The sequence below is a fragment of the Cervus elaphus genome, chromosome 2 (genome assembly GCF_910594005.1).
Source record: "Cervus elaphus chromosome 2, mCerEla1.1, whole genome shotgun sequence".
NCBI lineage: Eukaryota > Metazoa > Chordata > Mammalia > Artiodactyla > Cervidae > Cervus > Cervus elaphus.
The window spans coordinates 25447679-25473095 of NC_057816.1; the positions used below are offsets into that span (position 1 = coordinate 25447679).

Genomic DNA, 25417 nt, shown 5'->3' on the forward strand with positions numbered 1-25417 from the left:
TCCAGATAACATTTAAAGCTATATCTGTGATTCTTCAGTAATAGATACTGATGTTTAGAAGCACAGCTTGAAGCATCACGTGGAGCTTTCAGTTAGACCCAAGTTCTCAGGAAGAGAAATGGGATAACATGCTTTTGACGAAAAACCAAATCAATAAGCACTGAAACATAAAAGTCTCTGTTTCTGCTGTCAACTGGCTTAACTAGTAAATACAGTTAGCTAGAAAATCTCTCTTCAGTTATTTAAAGCATTTCTAATTAGCATCTTTGCAGTAACAACCTAATGATGTTTATCTAATCCTTACGCATGCCTTCAACCACTTGATCAAGCAACATTTATCCTGTATCTGGTACTAGGGATAAGAAGATGAGTGAAACAGAGCCCCTGGCCTTGAGGAATTAACATTCTAGGGCAAGGTCAGCAAACCATATCTTAAATGGCCAGATAGTAAATATGTGGGACTTTACGGGACATGGGATTTCTGTTGCAAATACTTAGTCCTGTCGTTGTAGTGAGGGAGCAGCCATAGACAATATGTAAAAGATTGAGCATGGCTGTGTTTCAGTAAAGCTTTATTTACAAAGTTGTAGGCATCAACAACAAGGACCTATTGTATAGCACGGTAAACTATTCAGTATCTTGTAATAATCTATAATGGAAAAGAATTTGAAAAAGACTGTATATATATAATGGAATCACTTTGCTGTACCTGAAACTAATATAGCATTGTAAATCAACTGTACTTTAATTAAAAAAATAAAAGATTTGGCCATCAGGCGCTGGTTTGCTGCCCTCTGTCCTAGAGGAGATAGGTACTTAGATTGAGGTGAGTCTGGATGAGGCGAGGTCAGTACCAAGCGCTACAACCCGTGAAGGATGGGGAGATGAGAAGAGGGTGATCTGAGCTGTGACCCTCCCAGGGAGCCATGGGTTAGCGAAGTGGGAGTCTGGGTGAGTAAAGCAGAGCGAACCAAGACCAGGAGGAGGTGCTGCGTGGCTTGATGCCGAAGTGGGCGATGCTGGGGTAACTAGGGGTCAGCTGTCCCAGCTGACCAGCGCAGATACAGGTAGAGGCCTTCCCGCTCTCAAGAGAGCTGATGGAACCTCCTGAAACCCACCTGAGGACTTCTGTGAGTTCCCGGGGACTGCACCAGCTGCTCCCTGGGGAGGCTATCTCTGTTTTACCTCCACCCTCAACACTGAAGCCTGTTCCCTTGCTGGCTTCCAAGAAATACCTACTCAGAGCAAACATTTCCAGTTTTTAGGCTTTTCTGGCAGTTTATGGTAATGTCACGAGGAATGACATGCTGACATCACGTGTCCCTTAGCTTGCTTGTCCTACCCACTTCATTTCCCTCTTTTTCTCTTTTTTATGGAACCAAGCAATTATTTATCTTCTGCAACATATACAGGTTCCCTTAGGACTTCAGCCTCTGGCCCAGGTAGCTTGTTAAGGAATCTCCCTACAGATACAGTCTCCTCTTCTAACAAAAATTCTGGTGTTCCCATTACCCTAACAGACAGCAGCTTCCAGAAATATGCACTACCCACTGTTTATCCCACACCCACCCTTGACTCCATAGCTTTGGACCCAGGTCTATTAATTTTTCAAAGGTGAGTGATGGGGGACTTGCCTGGTGGCCTGGTGGTTAAGAATCTGCCTTGCAATGCAGGGTATGTGGGTTCGATTCCTGGTCAGGGAACTAAGATACCACAGGCAGCAGAGCAACTAATCCCTCCCCAGAGCTACTGAGCCCATGCACCACAACTTGAGAGTCCATGCACCGCAATCAAAGATCTCACCTGATGCAACTAAAGTCCAACGAAGCAAATAAAAGAAATAAATTAATTACACTATTTAAAAAGAGAGAGAGAGAGTGAGGGCAGGGCCGCCAGCTATAGCGTTGCATTTGCCTGTTTTCAGGCCAGTGACTTGACCTCCCTGAGCCTGATTTGTTGTTCTGTGAAATAGACTTGACACTGCTCTCCTCGTTATGAAAATTTAGGGGTAAAAAAAAGAAAATTTAGGGGGAAAAAACTCATTGCCAAGCTTCGTCCTAGTTGGATGGAGCTAATGCTAGTTGTTTGTTCCTGCCTTCATTTCCTCTCTTAAGTCCCAAATGGGGTGTATAAATTTGCACTTGGGTCTCTGTCACTCGTTTACGTCTTTGTTATTGTGCTACGTGTCTCTTGATAGAGGACGTTTAGCCATCTGCCTTGAACTTGTGGCTTCTGGACTGACAGTTGGGAGGGACTTGATCAGTCGTCGGTTTGAGATTATTTGAGACCATCAGCTCTGTTTTGGCTTCTCAGCCAAATTTCGGTAAGAATGGGCATGGTGTCTGCATGTCTGCTTTTTTTCCAGCTCGGATGGGGAAATGACTTGTAAGGAACCTTCACTGTGGAAATAAATTCAGTATGTGCGCCAAATGAAGGCAGTACGTGCGTGATGGGTGAGCAGAGAGGAATAACATTCTGATTGAGTTATATGTCCCATTTTTCATTATGCCTGGAGGCAATGGCTATGCCCTCGGAACTCCTGCTTGTAATTAGTATCATGAGTGCATTTGGCTGACCAGATTTTACCTTGATCACGTGAAGAATCTATATATTTTAATTTTAATCATTTGGTTTGGGTGCCTGGACACTTTATTTCTTTTTAATACTTTGTAAAGAATTAAGTTCTACAGGTTCCATGCAGGGCCTTCCCTGGTGATACAGTGGATGAGAATCCGCCCGCCCGTGCAGGGAATACGGGTTTGATCCCTGGTCTGGGAAGATTCCACATGCCTCAAAACAACCAAGCCTGTGCACCACAACGACCGAAGCCCATGTGCCTCGAGTCTGTGGCCCACAAGAGAAGCCACCACAAGAAGAAGCCCGCGCACTGCAGCAAAGAGTAGCCCCTGCTAGGCGCAACTAGAGAAAGCGCGTGCAAAGGACTGAAGACCCGGCACAACCAAAAATAAGTTTAAAAATTAAAAGATGTGGGGAGAAAATTAAAGTTCTGTGCAAGGGTGACAAACCATGGTTTGAATGACTTCCGGGACTCCCTCTTGCTCCCAGACTGAGTGAAGTAACCCACTCTACCATCCAGCGTTCTATAAACATTCCCCTGTCACAGTGACTTCACACTTTGTTGTTACTTCTGCTTTATGGTCTGGTTCACCCATAAGACTTAGAACCCCTTAAAGGCATGGATTTTATGTCCCTTGCTTTATCTCTAGCACCTGGGAAATGACCTGGACTAGAAGAGTCAGAAACGTTAGAGGGATGGGATGGGATCAAATGGATGGAGGAACAGATACTACATGTTGTGGTTGTTTTAGGATTCCAAGTAGAAACATCACCAAATAACTTTGAGCCTCAATCACATCCCTGGTTACTGTACTTCCAGAATTCGTTATTCAAGATGACAAAGATCCCCTGGAACAACCTTTAATAAGCTTTGGCATGTGTAAGTGTGTGCTAAAACCTCCAAGCCAGTTCGTGAGCGAGCCTGGTTTCCACATTATATATCATAGCTCTGCACGCGGGTAAGAAGCCTCTTGAATCCTTTCACCGTCATTCACGTGAAGAGCCTTTTGAGTCTTACAGAAACAGAGAACATGTTGCCAGGAGTGTCTGAGTCATCGCGGAAGACAGTGAGAGCTGTGTATTAACTGGGTTGTCTCCAGCGAGCCTGGGGAGATGGACGACGTACACAGGCCAAGGCCTGCCTTGCACGGGGCCCTGGTTCGGAGAGATCAGAAGGAGCTTGCCAGCAGTCTGCAGTCAGCCTGGATGGGGCCAGGGGAAGATTCTTGCCATCCCTGGGTGCTTTGGAATGCACAGGGCCCAGGAAGTGAAGTTTTTCCTCCCCCTATGAAATTGGGTCAGGGAGAGCTTTTAGGGTGCCCCCTGGTCCTGCTCTGCTTGTAGAAGACAGTGATTCCACCAGTACTGGGTACATCTGTCCCCGACTTCAAGAAAGCCCAATATTAGTAGGGGGATAAAAGTGAATATGTATATAGGTATTTTTGCAAAATGTTTTCCCGTCATTACTCCTTTGCTCCTCATAGTGAAGGAAGAGAGCTTCGGTCACCATCTCTGTTTAGTGAAGTGAACGGGTTAAGAGCATGAACTTTAGTGTTCAGATTCTTGCTCGGTCACTTCCTAGCCATGTTAGCAAGTTGCTAACATCTCTGAGCTGCAATAAACCTGCTTCATAAGATGCTTGTGTGTGAATCAAAGAAATCGTTAATTAAATGAATTAGGTAAATGAAATTATTGGGTGGGCTCTCAAAGTTTTGATTCTCAGGGTGCTGTTGAGTAGCACAGAGCAGAATAAAACAACTACCTTGCCATTCTTTCCATCGCATCATGATTCTCTTGTTCTGAAAAAATGTCTCATTTTTACAGCAGCGTTACTAGATTTATCTAAATGAGTGCTCCACTTACAAAAACTGAAGTCTGTACCCCTAACTTGTCCCAGTTAGACCTGCTTATAGAACTAAATAGACACCTGGAGGAAATCACTTCCTGATTTGGGTGAATAAAGCTGATGATCAGTCTTTAGGGACATTTTCTGCCTCCACAGATGTCTTTTTTTTTTTTTTTCCAGAAGAAAAAAATCTGTTTTTCCATTAAGAAGGCAACTGTCAGGTGCAAAGGCTCAGAAGTCTGGTAGAGCTGGGAGTAGATCAGTGACAGTCATGGAGCCCCGGAATTATTTGATCTATCTGATACCACATGTCTGCATACTTGGCAGAATCAGGATAAATGACTGCTTTTTTCCCCCTCCTGTTCCTACACGTGGGGCATATACAATCATAGATAGTGAATAATAGTCCAATTTAGCTCTCAGTTTCTGCATTGATTCCCTTGGAGAAATACAATAAGTTAGCCCTTTGGTTGTCAGCTGGTTTTGATTGGCAGAAAAAATAACAGCAAAAAGATTACATTTTGCCAACATCCTAAATTCTGAAGAACAAAAACCATACTTAAGTTATTGCCCAGCTGTTTGACATTCCCATTTAAAAAAAAAAAAAAGAACCTCCTAGAGAGAAAAATTCTCTTTTTCCTCTGGGAAGGAGTTAAAGGTCAGAGAATTTCCATGTAGCATTTCTGAGAGCTGTTGACAGAAGAGTTGATGAAAATACCACTGTCTTATACCCAAAAAGGAGCATGTACTTTGAGAGTCCAGTTTAGGATCTCATGTTCAGGCAGGTAGACTGGGAGTGTAGCCCAAAGGTGTGAACTTTGAAATAAAATTGCCTGGCACTAATCTGTTTGATCTTGAGGCACTGAACACCTTGTACCTCAGTTTATCCATTGGCAAAGTGGGATTGTTATCACCTATCTCATTGGATTTTTAAGGTAAATGAAAAAAGTCAATACAGTAAAAATGCTTTCTAGCATGGTGTCTGAGTAAAGGGCAGACCCTGTCGGTGTTGGCTGTTATTCTTATTAATATAGGATTATTAACATTGTTAAAGGGTTTTTTTCCCCATGGAAACCTTTCGTCAAATAAAATCTTACACGTAAAGAGAGCTGCTCTGGTAGAAGTGGAGCAGAGAACATATAAAAGCAGGTTGGCTCAACTCCCCTTTTCCGCAGTTGCGGGGAACACTCCCTCCCCCGTCAGCCCCCCTCCTTGGCTATGGAGCCCCGAGGGCCCCCACTTTCCAGGCTCTCTGGGTCCTTGACCTCTCACTGTCCACAGAGCAGACCTGAGTCCCAGACCTGCCCTGATTGGCGTTGCTGTAACCCTTTCTGATGGTTTGCTGTCAGTGGGCCAGAAAATCAAAAAGAAAAGAAGCTACCTTAGTAAGGTGTTCCCCATTTCTGCCTTTTCCCGGATCCTCTGTTCTCCAGGCTGAACGTCTCCATCATTTTGGCCACTCCTTGCTGAAAATGGTTCACGGTCATCCTCAGATTCTAGTCCTTATCCTGGGCAAGTTAAAAATTCCAGCATGCTGTAGTAAGGCGAATTCTTTAATAGCTGGATGACCGTCACCTTGGGGAGCTACTGTTAGGCCTTCAGCCGTTTGGAAGGGTCTCTCCTCAGAGATTCTGAACTGGGAGGTTTGGGGTAGGGACAGCAAAGCTGCTTAATTTAACAAGCCCCAGAGTCCTAAGTTCAATACCAGCTGTACTGTTTACTGATTGGGAGACCTCAGATAAGTCATTACCTGACCACAGATGTGTTCCTTTTTGCAGAAATGAGTGACTGAAGGTAGTGATCTCTAAGAAGCCTGTCCAGGTCCCAAATCTAAAGTTTTCCCTATTCTAGCTCTGGTCTGAGCTGTGCCCAGCTGGGCGAGACCCTTACCTCCTCTGCTCTGAATGCCCTCCCTGTGTTAATACAAGCCGAGATCGCATCAGTTTTTGTGGCTGCCCTGTGTCAGGACTGAGCCATAGTGAGCCTGTGGATAGAAATCTTTTCTGATGTCCCCCTTCACAGCCATGAGGCTGCTTCCTGTTTTCATGTAGCCTTTTGACTTTAGTGCAGAGCCTTATCCTAATCCTTTTGAAGTGAAAGGAACAGGTACATTATTAAGGGTGTTTAGTGTTCAAAAATGCATGTCACTGCACAAATCTCATGATCGCATGAGAGCATTTTGCAATCTACTAGATTATAGCTTCCCAGGGGGTATGAAGGTGCCTCTTCTCCCTTTGTTGCATAGCTCTCCTGGTTAGTGACTGTTACCTCTTGGACTGCTGTCTTGTCTGATTTGGGTTATGTGCCTGTTTTCTGCCCCCCTCCATTAGGGCAGTTTACCAGAATACATCCTGTGATAGGCTATTATTCCTTTAAGCTATCCCATAAGATCAGTTCTATGACAAAAATACATATAGGATTCATACTATCCCGTACCATTTTGGATATCCCCAGGGCAAGTGGGCATATTAAAGGCTCTGAGAAGCCCTGAGACAAGAACATTGATTACTCTTTAGCCATCTGTTTTCTAAACTTAACCTAAGCCAAGAGCCCCTGTCTCTGTTGCTGCCTGTTTGTATTGTCCAGTAGAAAGCATTCTGGTTTAAAACTGGTTTACAGGCCCCTGTTTTAAAGAGCCCATCCCTTGCTCCAAGAAAAACCAAGAAGACTGGACTAGCATCTTAGGCGAGGAGAGCTGTAACATTCCTTAACCAGCTCCGTCTTGGGGGGCAGGGGCGGGGGGTGTATTTATAATAGCATACAACCATTGCGTTCTGCCAAAGAGCTGTTAGCTGTGGACAGTGACCTGCGAGAATGAGATTTGCCCCCATAAAGCGTTTATCGTCTCTGTGAAATTTCACACACCCTTAAAGTGAGGGAGAAGGTTTTCTACGGCCAGTTTTGTACGTTCTTATAGCCATATATGGTACAAGATAGAGAAATGGCTTGACAAATTAAAACAAAAGCTTTCTCCTGAAACAGACTCCTTGGGATTTTGAACAAATAAGTTCAAGAGAGGGAAAAGAGTTGTTTTGAGGGTGACATGGCTTTAAGACATGAAAGATAAAAAATAGGACCACTTTTTATTTTTAAAGATTTCTTCCTTTGAGTGTCAGCAGTCAAATGATTTGTCTCCTTACCCAGTGGAGTGGGAGGATTTACAAATATGCCTGGGACATCTTTTGATGTAAAGCGTATATGGGAGGGAGAGAAGAGTATATTTAAGAGTTTATTTAAGAGTTTATTCTCTTTCTAAGGTGTTATTACCAGGTCAACCATAAGCCGAGCTGTATGTTAGTATTTTCAGCAAGTTAACTTTTGTTTAGTTTTCCAGTTCTTTATGGCAGTAAGTAGAATTTGAAAATGTGCCTTGTGAAACTGGAGAAAATGTGGTGATGGCTATGTAGGAAAATGGTACTCTCTTATAAGAAAATAAGACTCCTTTTAGCTCCATTTAGGGAAGCAAATGACCTCTTTACCCATTTGGCACTAGTGGTAAAAAAAAAAAACCCTCCTGCCAGTGCAGGAGACTTGAGAGACATGAGTTCGATCCCTGGGTCGGGAAGATCCCCTGGAAGAGGAAATGGCAGCCCACTCCAGTATTCTTGCCTGGAGCATCCCATGGACAGAAGAGCCTGGTGGGCTACAGTCCATAGGGTTGCAAAGAGTCGGACACAACTGAAGTGACTTGGCATGCACGCGTGCGTGCACGCACACCCATAGTTTCACTTGGTTTTATCCAAAATAAGCCACTGAAGAGGAAGAATTACCTTGTCATACATTAAAATAAAACATAACTGTAATGGTGCGAACTGTCAAGGGCCTCTTCTATTTCTTCTGGAGGGAGAGTCCCAGAGGTGAACTGGGAACAGAGTTGGCTTCAGGTCACTAGGATAATGCATTTTTACCTTCCACACATTTATTTTTGGTTACACCCTCATAAGGTACTGGTGTATTTGAACATGATCTTTTTGGTGACCTGATATAGCAAAATTTTCACCATTCATAGGAGGAAAAGCATCACCAAGGATTCTAGTCTTCTGAATCCCCTTCGCTGTAAAGAGAACAACTGGCAGGATTAGCCAAGAGGGCCAACCTAGGCATACCTGATTTTTAACTTGGAGCCATATGGAGGGATTCAGTGTGGGTAATCATTGTTGTTTGTTTATTAATATCTGGGCACCCATCACTGTATCACTTATGCTAAGTGAAACAGGTCAGTCATAAAAGGGGCCAAGGCATGAATTTCCAACAAGCATTTCTGGGGCCTGGCACATCAGTTATTCTTGTAAGCCAAGTGTGACTATTCACAGCAACATGGGGCAGCAAGGGTTAGGACCCCAGAGAAGGCCTGGCAGACCTTCTGCACCTTTAGATGAAAAGAGATGGCTTCTGGTTTCTGGAGGTTTCCTAGAAGAAATAGGCTGGGGGGGTGGGGGGCGGATATGTCTAGGTAGGGATATGAGGCAGTGAAGGGGGGCAGGGAAGTACTGCAATCAGAAGCTTGACCAAGCAGTCAGTGATGGCCAGTGTAAGGAGGAAAAAGCCTAGTGGTGTAATTTGCTTCCCTGCTACCGTTTCTTCAGAAGGATCATTCTTCCTTTGAAGTAGATGTTATTTTTTCAAGGTAGAATAAAATAATACTTGTAAGGCAATCAAAATTATGTAATTTCGTGTGATGCGTTAACCATCAAACTGACAGAGAAACTTTAACAAATATTTATTGAGCTCTTATTGGGTGCCAGGACTGGGAAGCCTGGCATGCTGCAGTCCACAGGATCACAGAGAGCTGGACATGTCTGAGCCACTGAGCAACAAATTGCGTGCAGACCTTGTACTAAACCACTGGAAGTAAACGGAGCCAACCCCTCACCTGTTTAGTCTGTGGTGATCAGAATTCTGTTACTTACACCCAATTGCCATCTTCTTTTTTTTTTCATTGTGAAAATTCCTGCCTTCTCCCTAGCCCCTAAACACCTTTCTACTTACTGTCTCTATGAATTCAGCTTTTCAAGGGCCTCTTATAAGTAGAATCAAATGATATTTGCCTTCTGTGACTTGCTTATTTCACTTAGCGTAATGTCTTCAAGGTTAGGGTTAATTCAGTTCAGTCACTCAGTCATGTCTGACTCCTTGCATGACCCATGGACTGCAGCACTCCAGGCTTCCCTGTCCATCACCAACTCCCAAAGCTTGCTCAAAATCACGTCCATTGAGTTGGTGATAACATCCGTCCGATCTTCTGTCGTCCCCTTCTCCTGCCTTCAATCTTTCCCAATATCAGGGTCTTTTCCATTGAGTCAGTTATTCAAGAGAGGTGGCCAGAGTTACGGAGCTTCAGCTTCAGCATCAGTCTTTCCAATGAACGTTCAGGATGGATTCCTTTAGGATTGACTGGTTGGATCTCTTTGCAGTCCAAGGGACTCTCGAGTCTTCACTAACACTACACAGAGTTCAAAAGCATCAGTTCTTCGGCGCTCAGCTTTCTTTATGGTCTTCGTCTCACATCCATACATGACTACTGGAAAAACCATAGCTTTGACGAGACAGACCTTTGTTGGCAAAACAATGTCTCTGCTTTTCTCTACTTCTGCCCTGAGGCTGAATGTTTCTGAATACGGAAGGGAGTTAAAGGGATTGGCGTGGAGGAAGGGAAGCCCAGGTGGAAGATTGCCTGGTTTGATCTTCTTGCTATCCAAGGGATTCTCAAGAGTCTTCTCCAACACCACAGTTTTCCAAATTTGCTGGCATATTGAGTGCAGCACTTTCACAGCATCATCTTTTAGGATTCGAAATAGCTCAGCTGAAATTCCATCGCCTCCACTAGCTTTGTTTGTAGTGATACTTCCTAAGGCCCACTTGAATTTGCACTCCAGAATGTTCTCGTTCTACATGAGTGGTCACACCATCGTGATTATCTGGGTCATTAAGATATTTTTTGTATAGTTTTTCTGTGTATTCTTACCACCTCTTCTTAATATCTTCTGCTTCTGTTAGGTCCATACCATTTCTGTCCTCTATTGTGCCTATCTTTGCGTGAAATACTCCCTTGGTATTTCTAATTTTCTTGAAGAGATCTCTAATCTTTCCCATTCTATTGTTTTCCTCTATTTCTTTGCCTGATCATTAAGGAAGGCTCTCTTATCTCTCCTTGTTATTCTTTGGAACTCTGCATTCAGATGGATACATCTTTCCTTTTCTTCTTTGCCTTTCACTTCTCTTCTTTTCCCAGACAACCATTTTGCCTTTTTGCATTTCTCTTTCTTGGGGATGGTCTTGATCACTGCCTCCTGTACAACATCCCGAATCTCCATCCATGGTTCTTCAGGCACTCTTGTCTATCAGATCTAGTCCCTTGAATCCATTTGTCACTTCCAGTGTATAATCGTAAGGGATTTGATTTAGGTTATACCTGAATGGTCTAGTGGTTTTCCCTACTTTCTTCAATTGAAGTCTGAATTTGGCAATAAGGAGTTCATGATCTGAGCCACAGGCAGCTCCCGGTCTTGTTTTTGCTGACTGTGTAGAGCTTCTCCATCTTCGGCTGCAAAGAATATAATCAATCTGATTTCAGTATTGACCATCTGGTGATGTCCATGTGTAGAGTCTTCTCTTGTGTTGTTGGAAGAGGATGTTTGCGATAACCAGTGTGTTTTCTTGACAAAAGTCTGTTAACCTTTGCTCCAGGTAGCTCTTGAGTTCCTGCTTTTGCATTCTAGTTCCCTATGATGAAAAGGACATCTTTTTTTTTTTTTTGGTGTTACTTCTAGAAGTTCTTGTTGGTCTTCAAAGAACCATTCAACTTCAACTTCTTCAGCACTAGTGGTTGGGGCATAGACTTGGATTATTTTGGTATTGAATGGTTTGCCTTAGAAACGAACCGAGATCATTCTGTCATTTATGAGATTGCACCCAAGTACTGCATTTTGGACTCTTCTGTTGACTATGAGGGCTACTCCATTTATTCTAAGGGATTCTTACCCACAGTAGCAGATATAATGGTCATCTGAATTAAATCCACTCATTCCAATCCATTTTCGTTTACTGATTCCTAAAATGTTGATGTTCACTCTTGCCATCTCCTGTTTGACCACTTCCAATTTACCTTGATTCACGGGCCTAACATTTCAGGTTCCTATGCAATATTGTTCTTTACAGCATCGGACTTTACTTTCATCACCAGTCATATCCACAACTGGGTGGTGTTTTTGCTTTGGCTCTGTCTCTTCCTTCTTTCTGGAGCTATTTCTCTAATCTTCTCCAGTAGCATATTGAGCACCTACCGACCTGGGGAATTCATCTTTCAGTGTCATATCTTTTGGCCTTTTATTACTGTTCATGAGGTTCTCAAGGCAAGAATACAGAAGTGGTTTGCCATTCCCTTCTCCAGTGGACCACGTTTTGTCAGAACTCTTCACCATGACTCGTCCATCTTGGATGGCCCTACACAGCATGCTCATAGTTTCATTGAGTTAGATAAGGCTGTGATCCATGTGATCAGTTTGGTTAGTTTTCTATAATTGTGGTTTCCATTCTGTCTGCCCTCTGATGGATAAGGATAAGGGGCTTGTGGAAGCTTCCTAATGGAGGGGACATCCCTATTATTGCAGGTGTCAGAATTTCCTTCCTTTTGAAGGCTGAATTAATACTCCATTGTGTATATGTGTGGGTGTATAGAGGAAGAGACATAGATATATCTCATGCTTAGGTTATTCATTCATTCATCCAAACAGTATCCATTGTTTATACATTGATAGACATTTGGGTTGCTTCTGCCTTTTGACTATTGTGAATAATGTTGCTATGAACCTGGGTGTACACATATCTGTTTAAGTTCCTACTTTCACCTCGTTCAGTTATATTCTCAGGAGTGGAACTGGTAGGACACAATCTATGTTTAATTTTTTGAGGAACTGCCGTTGTGTTTTCCACAATGGCTGCACCATCTTCCATTCTCACAGTAATGCACAAGAGTTCCAATTTCTCAACATCCTCAGAAACACTTGTTGTTTTCTCTTTTAAAAAAATAATAGCCATCTTAATTGGTATGGAGTGGTATCCTATTGTGGTTTTGGTTTGTATTCCCTGATGACTCGTGATGTTGAACATCTTTCTGTATGTGTATTGGTCAATTGTATATATTCTTTGGAGAAATGTCTATTTAAGTCCTTTACCCATTTTTATATCATGTTGTTGTTGAGTTATATGAGTTCTCTATATATTCTGGATGTCAGATGTATGCTTTGCAGTTATTACCCCTCAAAGGTTGTTTTTGCATTCTGTTGATTATGTCCTTTAATGCAGAAAACTTTTTTTTAACTTTGATGACGTTCAGCTTGCTTGTTTTTTTGCTCATGCTTTTTGTGTCATATCCAAGAAATCACTGCCAAAATTAATGTCATGAAGTTTTTGCCCTGTGTTTTTCCCGTAAGAGTTTTATAGGTTTAACTCATACACTTAGGTCATTGATCCATCTTAGGTTAACTTTTTGTATGGTATAAGGTATGAATCTAGCTTCATTTTTTTGCATGTGAACATCTAGTTTTCCCAGAAAATATGTTGAAAAGATGATCTTTACACCATTGAATATTCTTGAAAATTATTTGACCATATATGCAAAGGTTTATATTTGGTGTCTCTTGTGCATTGGTCTGTGTGACTGCCTTTGTCAGTATTACACTGATGGCTTTGTAAAAAGGCTTGAAATCAGAAAGTATGAGACCTCCAACTTTGTTCTTTTTCAGAATTACTTTGTCTATTCAGAGTCCCTTGAGATTCCACATGAATTTTTGTATGGATTTTTCTATTTTAACAAAAACATCATTGGGATTTTTATTAGGGACTAACTTAACAGAGCAACTTTAAAGAAAATATTTGTTTATATAAATCATCATTCTTATTCTAACTTGGATGTTGGGAGCCTATGGAATTATAGACACAAAATGATCCTTAGAAAATATGAATTCAGAGCCCAGATCCTTCTACTCCATGCCTTTCCCCTTTCTGACCACTTTTGTTGGCAATTCTCTTGACCCCTTTCTCCATCTTTCTGTACCTCCAAGGCTGCTCTCCAAGGAGGAGTTGGAGAGCAACTATATTTGAGCCCATGCCTTTAATATTAGACATTGATCACAGCAGTATTGAGAAGGCTTCTCAGGCCAGGCTGCAGAAATCCTGCAGAACCACTAAGTGGATTGAGCAAGATCCACTTGTGTGCCCCTCTGTGGTCTGGTGGCTAACATGGTTGTAGAGAAACTAACCAGAGCAACTCTGGAAATAATCTCCAGCCTGTGTGGCTAGAGTCGATGCACTTACAACAAACTAGCAAACAAACAAACAAAAACAAAACAAAACAAACCGATTTCAGTTATCCTAACAAATTTGTATATTCAAGATTGACCCCTTAACAAATTATAGGAAATTGTATAGGCCCAATGATCAGACCTTTTCCTGCAGATTTAGGCTAGACCCATCCTCTGGGCAGGTTTAAAATCACAGTAGGGTGACAGAAACTAAAATCAGCTGGTCTAGATCGTGCTCCCTGGATGCCTGTTCCCCGACCAGACCACCAACGTCTCCCTAACTAGGAAGCTGGAGATGGAAGGGACCAGGGGCCACTGCTGGCCCTCGTGGAAGAAGAGAGGAAGAAATGCTTGTTTATCTGCCTTGGACAGTATTTTCATTTAGAAAGTATTTTGGTTACTGTCAGGGAAGGTTAAAGGCTGGTTGCCAGAAAAACCAAGCTTTTTCCTTCCCCACAGGAGGATTAATGCTCTCCTTAAACTCTTTTTTTTTTTTTTTTTGTAAGTCTTTTCTCTTCTTCAAAGGCCTCCTGTTTCTGCAGCATTTCAGATGAGACTTTTCCTTTTTGCGGCGGTTTGTCAGTTGGTGGTGGGTGAGCCTGGTGAGCTGGCTTTTTAAAGCTGAGCTCAGTCCACGGGCGTGGTTCTCCAGTGGTTCATAAACTCTGTTCGGGGGCCCTATGATCAGCATTCTCAAGTACAAACTAGGGGACTTCCCTGGTGGTCCAGTGGCTAAGACTTCATGTTGCTAATATAGGGGGCCTGGGTTCGATCCCTGGTCAGGGAACTGGATCCTACATGCCACAACTAAGAGTTCTGCTGTAACTAAGACCTGATATAGCAAAAAATAAAACACAAACTAGGGCAGAATTTACCAACATCTACTACATATAATAAGTCATGAAATTTTTTAAATTTTGCATACGGACATTTAAGATGTTTATTGGGCATGATGTAATGTATTATTCTTATTATGTTTAGTAGTCTGAAACTTAAGACCATTATCCTTAGAATTACCTTTAGCTAAACAAAGACCTGATTATGTTCCCAGATCTGACCAATTCCCAGCGAAATGTCATGCTAAACAAATACATATAAATAAATAAATCTCTAAAAGTAGCCATTTCAGATTAGTTTTGAACCTAGTCCTTTTGGGAGCCTTCTGATTTAATTTCTCTTTGATTGATTGCATTTATCAAAAGAATAGATTGAATATAAAATAAATATTTTTAAAATACTTATTATATATTTTACACATAAAATAAGTATTGCTGATTTAATGGAACAGTGTTACCCCAACTTTAGTCTTTCACAAACTTTCTGTGTGGGTTTTGCCAAATCAGTAAACCACTTGTGTTTTTGTTTCATATATTTCCTTAAATCAACTCAAATTAAATCTACTTCTGAACCGTCCCATGAAACTGTTGATTTACATGTGAACTGCTTGTCTTTTATGATATGCAGCAGAAAAATAGGTAACTTTTAAAATATAAAGATGTTTATCCATGTGACATCAAAAGTGTTCATCTCGCCTCCTTCCGTGGACCACATATCATTGTTGGGAGAATACTGGTGGTCAGGGCATTTCTTTTGTGCTTTCCTCCTTTCTCTCTCTAGAGTTATTACAGAGAGAAGTGTTCTTAATTTTAAAGGACTTACCCACCCCCGTTCGCTTGTCTTCATGGAATACCAGACTTTAATTCACTAGCAGCTCATCCAAGGTTGAGTATTCCTTGGTCCTTTCCTGGCGGTCCAATGGTCCAGCACACAGGGGCATGGGTTTGATACCTGGTCAGGAAACTAAGATCCGGCATGCCACATGGCCAAAATAAGTAAATAAAAGTTTGAGTGTACCTTGAGCCAGCACATTTTCTGCATTTACTGGTAAGGGAAATGACTGAAGTTAAAGAAACACCTGTGTGTCATAGCACACGGTAACCATAGAACTCAGCAAGTGAACTTAGCTACATTCTTGGGGTCCAGCCTCTTCAGGCCTCCGGGAGACTCACTGAGGTTTGAATGGAAGCAGGGTTGAAAGGACTCCAGAGAAAAGCCTACCCTGTTACAAATGGGGAGACAGAGGGGCAGAGTGGTATACCTCAGATGGTACTTTCAGCTGGTATCACACTGGCCACATTGCGTGCCTCCCCAGACTTCTGCTGCATTTATCACACACCCTCAGAAGCCTGGTAAGGCAGGTCTCCTGCTAGGAATCACAGAAGCCTGATGTTAGAAATGGCTGCTTTCGACCTCAGCCAAGGTCTGAGATCACTGGTGTGACACCCCAGGAATGACAGAAATGTGTCCAGTTCACATACACAAGACCACTCGTGACCTGGAGCCCCTTCACTGCTTAGGGGAAGAGATGGTGATGGACAGGGCCGTCTGGCATACCGCTGTCCGTGGCGTCACAGAGAGTCGGACACGACTGAGCGGCTGAACGGCAACAGCAGCTGGCTATGACATAATTCTAAAGTACTGAGGGTCTGATGGTGCTCTGATGCCCAGTAGCCCTGCTCAGGGAGCTTCTGTTCTAGAAAGCAAATTCAGAATCATACCCACGGACTACCTCTTAGAGCTATAATGAGTAGCCTTGAAATGTCCCCATGATCCTATAACAAGGGGAACCCAGGCAAAACGCCAGGTGCAAATTCTGAAGCTCTGAGTCCTAATCTTGAGTTTGGACTGAAAGGTTTTAATAAAACCCTAATGACTGATCACACATTTTGAGTCTCTCTTGCCTTAAATGTGACTTGCAAATGTCACAACTACCAACCAACAATTCAGAAACCATTTAGTGTTTTCTATGCTCTGGCAGGCTTAGGGAAACAAGGATAAATGGGGGCGGGGGGTGGTCTCTGCTCTGGAGGGATTCACACACCAGTGGAACAAGCCAACCCATAGCACCTCCTCCATGAAGCTCTCCCAGACTCTCTGGGGAGAATCAGGAGATCCCAATCCTTGGGTCTCCTGGGAGCATGCACTGCCGTCTACAGCCTTGACATTGCTTCTGTGCTGTGTTTTGAGGTCTGCTGGCTCTTTGAACAGTGAGTTCCTAAAGGGCAGGGGCTATATTCCCAGTGCCTGGTGTAAGTAGGTGGCCCTCCAAATGCTTTTATAAAAGGGGAAGTTTGGACAGTGTCCTGGGGAAGCAGAGTAGGTAAAAATACCAGGTGATGAGATGCAAACTGGGTAGTTCATTCAGCCCGAGTGTCTCAGGGAGCTTGACAAAGGATGAAGGCATTTGAGCTGGGGTTTGAAAGACAGGAGTTTCTGGGAGCCATCTGGGGACAGCCTGGGAAGTGATTATGTATCCATCACGCATACAGCGTGTGAGCCCCTTCTTGCACCTGACAACTTTCCTGAAGGAAACACACATCTTTGATTGGCCTACATATTTCTCTTAGACAAGTCAGGTGTCTGGCTAACTCTGGATCAGTCCCTAACTGGTTAGTAACAACTGATTTCTAGCTGTCCATGTTAAGATTTAAAATTACACAGAAATGCTAGGCAGGGGCATTTCTTGTCCAAATTATTTCAGGCGAGCTTTATAAGAGTTCCAGGGAATGTGTGGGAGCAGAGAAGTCACACTGATGCATGTGCTTCTGCTCAGTACGGAGTAGTTCTGAAACTTCTTTAGAAAAGAAGAGCAAACCTCTGATCCGGATTTTGCTATAGCTCCTATAAGGACATTGTTGCAATCTGCCCCGCCCCACTCAAAGCCCCTTTTCTTTAGGACTTCTTTTCTACCAAGAGATAAAATGTATGCATTAATTATATTATTATCTGTTCCTCCCTGCTAGAGTGTAACCTCCATGAAGGCAGGGATCTTGGTGGTGTCATTGATGTATCCCAGTGCCTGGAACAATGTGTGGCATATAGTAGGCACTCATAAAATTGGTTTTTAATTTTTAAAAAATAATTATTTTTGGCTGCTCTGGGTCTTCATTGTGACACATGGGCTCTTCATTGCTGTCCTCAGGCTCTCTGGTTGTGGCAAATGGGGGATACTCTCTAGTTGCGGTGTGAGGGCGTCTCATTGCAGTGTCTTCTCATGTTGCGGAGCAGGAGGCCTGGGGCCTGGGGGCTTCAGAAGTGCGGCAGGAGGGCTCTCTAGCTGTGGCTCGAGTTCAGTTGCCCCACCGCATGTGGAATCTTAGTTCCCAGACCACGGAGGGAACCCGTGTCCCCTGCATTGGCAGAGGGATTCTTAACTACTGGGCCACCAGGGATGACCCATCTTTGAATGTTGATATGAATGAATATACTGAATGTATGAATACATATACTGAATGTACGAATGCATGAATACTTCTGCCCCAGATTTGAGGACAGCGGTCCTGAGAGAGTGGAACTCGCGATTGGAGGGTCACTGCTGCCCTCCAGGGAGCTGGCCTCCATGGCATAGGCTGCCTCCTCCCAGTGGTTGGGCTGATTTGTCCCCCACCATGGACATCATGAGTATACTCAAGCAGTAGAAGAGGTAGATGCCCTGAAGTCCTCTGGTCATCTAAGTGGCTGTCGTTTAAATGTGTTCTTTATCACAGGAGTTAGCTGGGATGCAGTCCCAAAGACCACCGTGTCGGGAGACCTGAGTCCAAATCCCACACTGGACTGTCTCCAGTGGTGTGATGGAGGGTCAGTCATTAGCTCTCTCCAAGCCTCAGCCTCCCCACTTGTCGGACAGGGGCAGTGAGACTCTCTTCTTAGCGTGCCTAGCAGGATACCTCCTGACGCCCAGGAGGCCCTCCACGAGCAGCGTGTCCCGCCCGAGGAGACCCTCCAAGGGGCGGGCAGTGTGGGTGGGTTCCGTGAGCCCATTTCCCAGCCAGTCCCCAGCTCTCCCCAGGAAAAGATCCAGCAGCGCGCCGTGCATTTTGTAAGGGAGGATCATACAGCAGCCCCCGCTCCTAAACCCGAATCCCCGGGAAGTCAGGAAGATGTATGTGTTTTAAAACATTGGGAGGTCTGCGTTGGATCACCCCGGAGCTGTGGCTTCCCCCCGCACCCCCCCACCCCCCACCCCCCCGGAGCAGCTGAGAGGGAAGAGCCCAGTTCGTCTGCCGGGAGTGCTCCCGGCTCGTGTCCCACAAGGGGCTGCCTTCGCTCGGTTTGGCGGCCGTTGACTTTTAAATCATAAAAAGCCGCTCTTATATACAGTTTACTCTGCTGCTCAAAGGCAGTGGAACGTAGGTATTTAAAAAGGGAAAAAAAAAAAAAAAAAAAAAGGCAGAAGAAGCAGCCGTTAATCCCGCCAGGCTTCTGGCCACTGGAGCAGTTGCGGATGACAAAAGTTAATTAGAAACATGAGCAGTTTAACCGAAAACACTTGTGACAATCGGAAGGACAGCCTCTCGGGTTGGAGAAGTTTTCCTAGGGAATCGTTGCGGGAGAAAGGGACTGCAGCCGGGTAAGTCATGTCCCTGTGACTTTGCGGTGGGGGGGGACAGGCTCTTTGGGGGCCGAGGTGCTGCACCCCGTCTGCGCTGGGCGGGCGTGGTCGTGGGTGGGCGCGGGGATGGGCTCACAGTCGTGTCCCGGCCCCCTTCCCTCTGACAGCTGCCCCGACGTGGAGGATGGCGCTGTGTGGCTCTGCCTGCCGCCTGAGCAAGGGAGCTCTGGCGTTCGGGTCATCAATCTGGGCTGCCTCAGTGCCTAGCAGAGGGCCAGTTTGGAACCCGCCCGTCTCAGAATAATTCCAGTTCTAATTTGGAAATATTTTGAGGCTTTTCTGAGAAAAGGGGCTGGCTGGGGAACTACACCCTGTGTGCCAAGGGGGAAGCCTTGACTTTCAGATAACCTGCGTGTTTTCCTGCTGACGGTGAAGCCTCCTGCTCAGTTCATACTCTTAAGCTCGAAAGCCTTTTTTAAAACTCCAGCCTGCATCACGTTCGTAAAAGTGCCAACATAGGGAAAACATATATGCTTTGATGGGATTTAGCAATTTCTGTGGGTAATTACGTTTGTCAAGATTATCCTTGGTTTCTCTTTTTTCTGGATTATTTTTTTTTTTTTTTTTTGGAATCTGTTCTGTGTTCATGTCTCTGGTACATTGTTTACTTAAAGTTGGATAATCCTCGATTGTTTGTCTCTGCTACATTGTTTTCTTAAAGTTGGATAATCCTCCGTTGTTTCCCTTTAGTTGGAAAACCAGATTATGGGTTGAATCATTCAAGACCGGAGATATTTCTTGTATCATTCCGGGACAATCACAGCTGGTGGTGTGGATTTTTGTTTGTTTTCCGGTGAAGTGTGTGCCTAATTGTGCCACGTGCGTGTGGATGTTAAGGTCGGTGTGCATTCACATAGCATATGCCAAAATGTGCGGGGGTGGGGTGGGGGTGTGGGGGAGGATGTGAACAGCGCCTGATGGAGAGTAGGAGAAAGCCAAGGTGGAATTTAAATTGAGACACAGGTAGTGGAGCTGCGTGGCATCCGCGTTGGAGCGATTGGCCGTGGAGCCCTGGCCGATGCCCCCTCGTGACGAGTGCTGGTCCATGCATGAAACTCAGGTCTCCCTCTCTTTCCCATCTCCGCAGAGCCTTTGGCGAGCCCGGCATCCTCCCACCCCGCAATGAGCGAAGATGCACCCGCTGCTTTGGAGGGAGGCGGCGGCTGTGGCCCTGCTAGCTGCGTTGCCTCCTCGGCCATCCCCCAGCCCGGCTCGGCCTCCAAGCCCTGGCGCAGCAAGTCGGTCAGCGTGAAGCACAGCGCCGCGGCCGCCGCGCTCTCCGCCAAGCCGCCCACGCCCGAGCCCCCCCGGCCCGCCCCCGAAGCCCTGAAGCCGGCCCCCAACAATCAGAGGTCCATGCTGGAGAAACTAAAACTTTTCAACAGCAAGGGGGCTTCCAAGGCGGGCGAGGGCCCGGGGTCGCGGGACACGAGCTGCGAGCGGCTGGAGATCCTGCCCAGCTTCGAGGAGAGCGAAGAGATGGAGGCGGGCGGCCGCCCGCTGTCCGTGGCCGGCCCCCCGTCCAACAGCCCCAAGATCGCCCTCAAGGGCATCGCCCAGAGGACTTTCAGCCGGGCGCTGACCAACAAGAAGAGCTCCCCGAAAGGCAGCGAGAAGGAAAAGGAGAAACAACAGCGCGAGAAGGAGAAGGAAAAAAGCAAGGACCTCACCAAGAGAGCCTCGGTGACGGAGAGGCCGGACCTCAAAGAGGGCCCGAGAGAAGACCCCAGCGGGGCCGCCGTGACCGAGATGCCCAAAAAGTCCTCCAAGATCGCCAGCTTCATCCCCAAAGGGGGGAAGCTCAACAGTGCCAAGAAGGAGGCCCCGGCCCCTTCCCACAGCGGGATACCAAAACCAGGGATGAAGAGCGTGCCCGGGAAATCCCCAAGTGCCCCCACGCCTTCCAAGGACGGGGAGCGGGCCCGGGGTGGGAAGCCGAGCTCGGGGCTCCCCCAGCAGAAGCCCCCGCTGGACGGCAAGCACTCCAGCTCCTCCTCCAGCCTGGCGTCCTCGGAAGGCAAAGGCCCCGGAGGGACCGGCCTGAACCACAGCATCAGCAGCCAGACTGTCGGTGCGTCCGTGGGGACCACCCAGACCACGGGAAGCAATACTGTCAGTGTCCAGCTACCTCAGCCCCAGCAGCAATACAGCCACCCCAACACGGCCACCGTGGCGCCTTTCCTGTACAGGTAGGAGCGGCCGCCCGCCTCCCCGGTCCTGCCCGGCGCTGGGCAAGGGGCCTTGGGGGGCAGGGCTTGGGACTGCCCTCCGGGAGCATTAAGGCAGACAGCTCAGGGGCCATGTGATCAGCTCCTAATAGGGATGTTGGCGGTGTGCTTGAGGGACAGTTAATTCAGCGCTGCTGGAGCGTGGGGGTAGGTCAGAAAGGTAAAGAGTGGAAGGGCAATATGAGTGATCCTAAGATGCAGAGGCATGGCCCTGGCACATGGGGACCCAGGGGCTTGGCAGAAGCAGCCTCAACAGTAGCTAGGAAGGTGGTTTGGTTTCACTCGACAGGCTCCAAGGTCAGTCCTAAAGCATCCTGAGTGTACTTTAAACAATGAAACACAAAACCACCTTGCTGAGCAACTGAGACTTCTCATAGAGAAGCTTATCTTGAACTTCCAGATCCTCATGGTTTGTTACCCCATTGCACATATTTTTTTTCTTTTCTTCTAAAACATTTTCTTTTCTTTTTATTTTTTGGCCACACTGTGTGGATTTGCAGGTTCCCCCACCGGGGATTAAATCCAGGCCACAGCAGTGAAAGCTCGGAATTCTAACCACTAGGCAACCAGGGGACTCAAATATTTTTTCAGTCCCTGCTATGTGCTGGGATTTTTCAGAGGGGAGAACAGGATGAGGGAGAAGGGTAGCAATAAGGAAGGAATAGTTCTAGAAAACCCGAAGAACCTGGGTTGTATTTGGAGTGACAAGCCTGAGTGTTTCCACTATCAGTCCCTCTGCCTGTCGCTGATGGCACATCCTGGGGACCACAGGGAGCCAGCTGCTGTTGTTCTGGGTGGTTGTGGCCTGTGAGAGCCTCTGGTTACACCCCACAGCTGTACAGGATGGGGGTCATGGGCTCTGTATGATGCTTGGTTCTTGCGATGAGTCCTGTCTGGGCAGGTGGAAGCCACCCAGCCCTGCTCTTGGGGGGTCCCAGAGCCCTGCTCACAGTGCTCAGCTCGATCCTGTGCTTGAGACCTGCCGGGCAACGGGCCACTCTGCACAGCTGAGGGGACCAATGGTTCAGTGTCACAGTCCAGCCACCTACTCTACAGCCTCTACCCTAAGTACATACATGTACACACAGAAGCATGCATCCACGGGTGTGAGTGCACACAGACAGTCACACGTAAGTAAGGACACAAGACCACATTCATACATGCAATGTGAATGCACCTATGCATGTATTCACACACATGTTTACATACGTGGTCATATGCACAGGCTCGTGCCCATACTTTCCGCTTCCTCAGTCTACATGGTTCCCCAGGGAATTAGATGTTTCCTCTCTGTCTGCCGGAGGTGAGTTCTAGTTCTGTTACCATTCCTGCCAAGAGCTGATAGGAAGACTGGTTCAAGCGATTGATTTCAGAGTCAAGCCCATAGCATCCAGCCGGTGAGGGAAAGTCAGGCTTCTGAGGAGAAGCTCTTTCCTTTTCCTTGTTCACTCTCCCCTTCAGGGAGGGTCACACCAGACCTTTTTAAATGGGAGACGGTCATCTTTGCATTAAATTAAGTCAGCTCAGCTAACAGTCCTGAGAAGGGTGCCAAGGCTTAGATAATGATTCAGCACTGATCTCCATGTTCAACTTTTAATACAACTGCTTTCTGAACCGTGGAGACAACTGAATTGCTTGCTGTGAAATTTTTATCATTGTGGTCACATGGATAGTCTTGAGGTCAGGCATATTCAGGCTACTGTTTCCAGATTCTTGATTTGCATTTTTATTAAATATGTGACAATCTGATCATGGTCAATTCCACTCTCTCCTTTTTTTTTTCCGGGCTGTAATCACTTGAAAGATTCTAAAACTTTTAACCTCTGTTTTTGTTTTTTTTTTAAATTTTTCTATGAGAGGAAAAACTCTTAATGGTAAAGAGCTAAAGTCCAACAGATGGGAGGGAGAAAGCATCCCGTGTGTTGAACTGCGCTCTAGTGTTTGTGTTCACCCCGTGTGATGTCCTTGTTGCTCTTCTGAGGTGCCTTTCCTCTGGGTGAGCCCGGGAGGAGGCCAGAGAGAAGAGCCCTGGGATAGGAATCAGGTTGCCTGACTCGGTCTTTTATTCGCTCATGCATCCCTGTGTGGCCTTGGGACCTGGCTGCAGACACCGCTGCTGAGTGTCCACCACGTGTGTGCAGAAACCCAGATCATTGGGTTCTCACAACTCCATAAGCTGGCTCCCTTTTTTATCCCCATTCTTCCGATGAGCAAGCTGAGGCCTAGAATAATTAAATAACTTGCTCTACATCAAAGAGCTGGTGGTCAGAAGAGCGCGTGTTTATAGCCAGGTCTCTCTACCTCGAGGGCCCAAGTGCTTAGCCATGAAATAGTCTTGACTCTAAATCACTGCCTTTTGCTGAGCCTCGTCTGTAAGTTGAGGAGACAGGGCTAGACCAGAGGATTTTAGAAAGTGGTTTAGACTCCGTTTATGCTCTAGGTTCTCTCTTTCAAGTTTATGGCTCACTGTTACTTAACAGTGCTCCGCCTGGAACCTCTCATGTTAGTGATGTTACCAAGAGAAAAAGGAAAATAAATCATTTTTTTTTTTTTTAAATATATTTATTTATTTTATTTATTTATTTGGCTGTTCCCGGCCTTAGCTGCAGCATGTGGGATCAAGTTCCCTGACCAGGGATTGAACCCTGGACCCCTGCATTGGGAGCACAGAGTCTTAGCCACTGGACCACCAGGGAAGTCCCAATAAATTTTAAAAAAAATCACTCGGAATGAACTATAGTCACCAATTCAGAAGACACGCGGGACACCTCTGTTGCTTTATACTTCGCTGAGTGCGTTTGTGTGGTCTCGCCTGTGGTTTTCGTAGCAGCCAGGGGGGGTCGCTGTTGTAACCCTGTGTCCACATAAGGGCCCAGCTGCTTACAAGGTGCATTGATTTACTGAGATGTGCGTGGCTGCAGACTCCAGCCAGCTCAGACCTCCAAGTCCAATGCTCCCTTCTCCCACCCAGAATCCTTCTAGACTTAAAAACTCATTTATCCATTCAGCACACCCTACCTGAGTGCCTGCTTAGCATGTGAATTGGAACAGTGTTCTTAACTGCACACATCAAAAGAGCCAGTCTTAGCCTTCAGAGAGCTCTTAATCTAGTGGAGGAAAGGTTTGTTAATTAGATCTTATTGTAATAAATAGACATCAGGAGAACAGAAACGCACAAGAGGTGGAGCCATTCACCTCCGCTGGCCAAGAATTGGGGAAAGCCTCCAAACCAAGATGACACGGGGACGGTGCCTTCAAGGCAGATCAGGAGGAAACTAAGGAAGAAAGAGAAAAAGAGCCTTCAGTCAAAGGGCACAGTGATTACAAAGACAAAATTGTGAAGGGCTGGGTACGAGCTGGGACTGGAGAGAAGCCACGTGTGGGTGGAGCACAGGGTTGAGCTGTGTGTAAAGGCAGGAGTGTCAGGAGACGGGCTGGAAATGAGGGAGGAAGAATCCTGTGATGCAGGGCATCTTCTGTCACAATAAGGACTTTAGATCTTGTTCTGCACACAACGGAAAACCATTAGAGGCCTTTAATCAAAACATGAAAGATCACATCAGGGTCACCGAGGTCAGTGGAGAATAGAATGGGGAGTGGACAAGACCTGGAAACAGTCTAAAACAGAGATCACAGTTCAGGTGCCTGCTTGGGCCCGCAAAGGTGATACCACAGAAGTAGCACCCTGAGTGGTTCAGGGTGACTGGGACTCCGGGAAAGGGAACCTCACGCCTCCCCAGAGGGGACCGCCACCACATTTCACCAGCAGGTGGCGCCCTGCAAGAACATGAGCTCAGTCCTTCCAGACTTGTTTTTACTGAGAAAAAGACAGAAATCCAGATTTTTTGGTGACCTCTCTCCAGTTTGAAATGTGGATATGAATTCAAAAGCTTTAAAAGATACTAGGCAGACCAGTAAGAATCAATCCGTGGGCTGGCTTCTGTACCTGGCTGTCATTTGTAAGCTCTATGGCTGGAGGCCGTATACCTTTTCACCGGCCTGGGCAGAGATG

The 25417-nt window shown here is 45.7% G+C and overlaps 1 protein-coding gene across 13 annotated transcripts in view; it reads left to right on the plus strand.

Annotated features, from left to right (window-relative positions):
* NAV2 (neuron navigator 2) overlaps positions 1-25417 on the plus strand; it is a 421317-nt gene that overhangs the window by 221599 nt on the left and 174301 nt on the right. For 12 of the 13 annotated variants that reach the window (XM_043874925.1, XM_043874936.1, XM_043874913.1 and 9 more), the window contains one exon: positions 20265-21366. In XM_043874925.1, the coding sequence (XP_043730860.1) occupies positions 20265-21366 (1102 nt within the window). Of the gene's footprint in view, positions 1-19024; positions 19136-20264; positions 21367-25417 lie in introns of those variants that run through there. The other variant, XM_043875001.1, reaches the window with a different exon arrangement.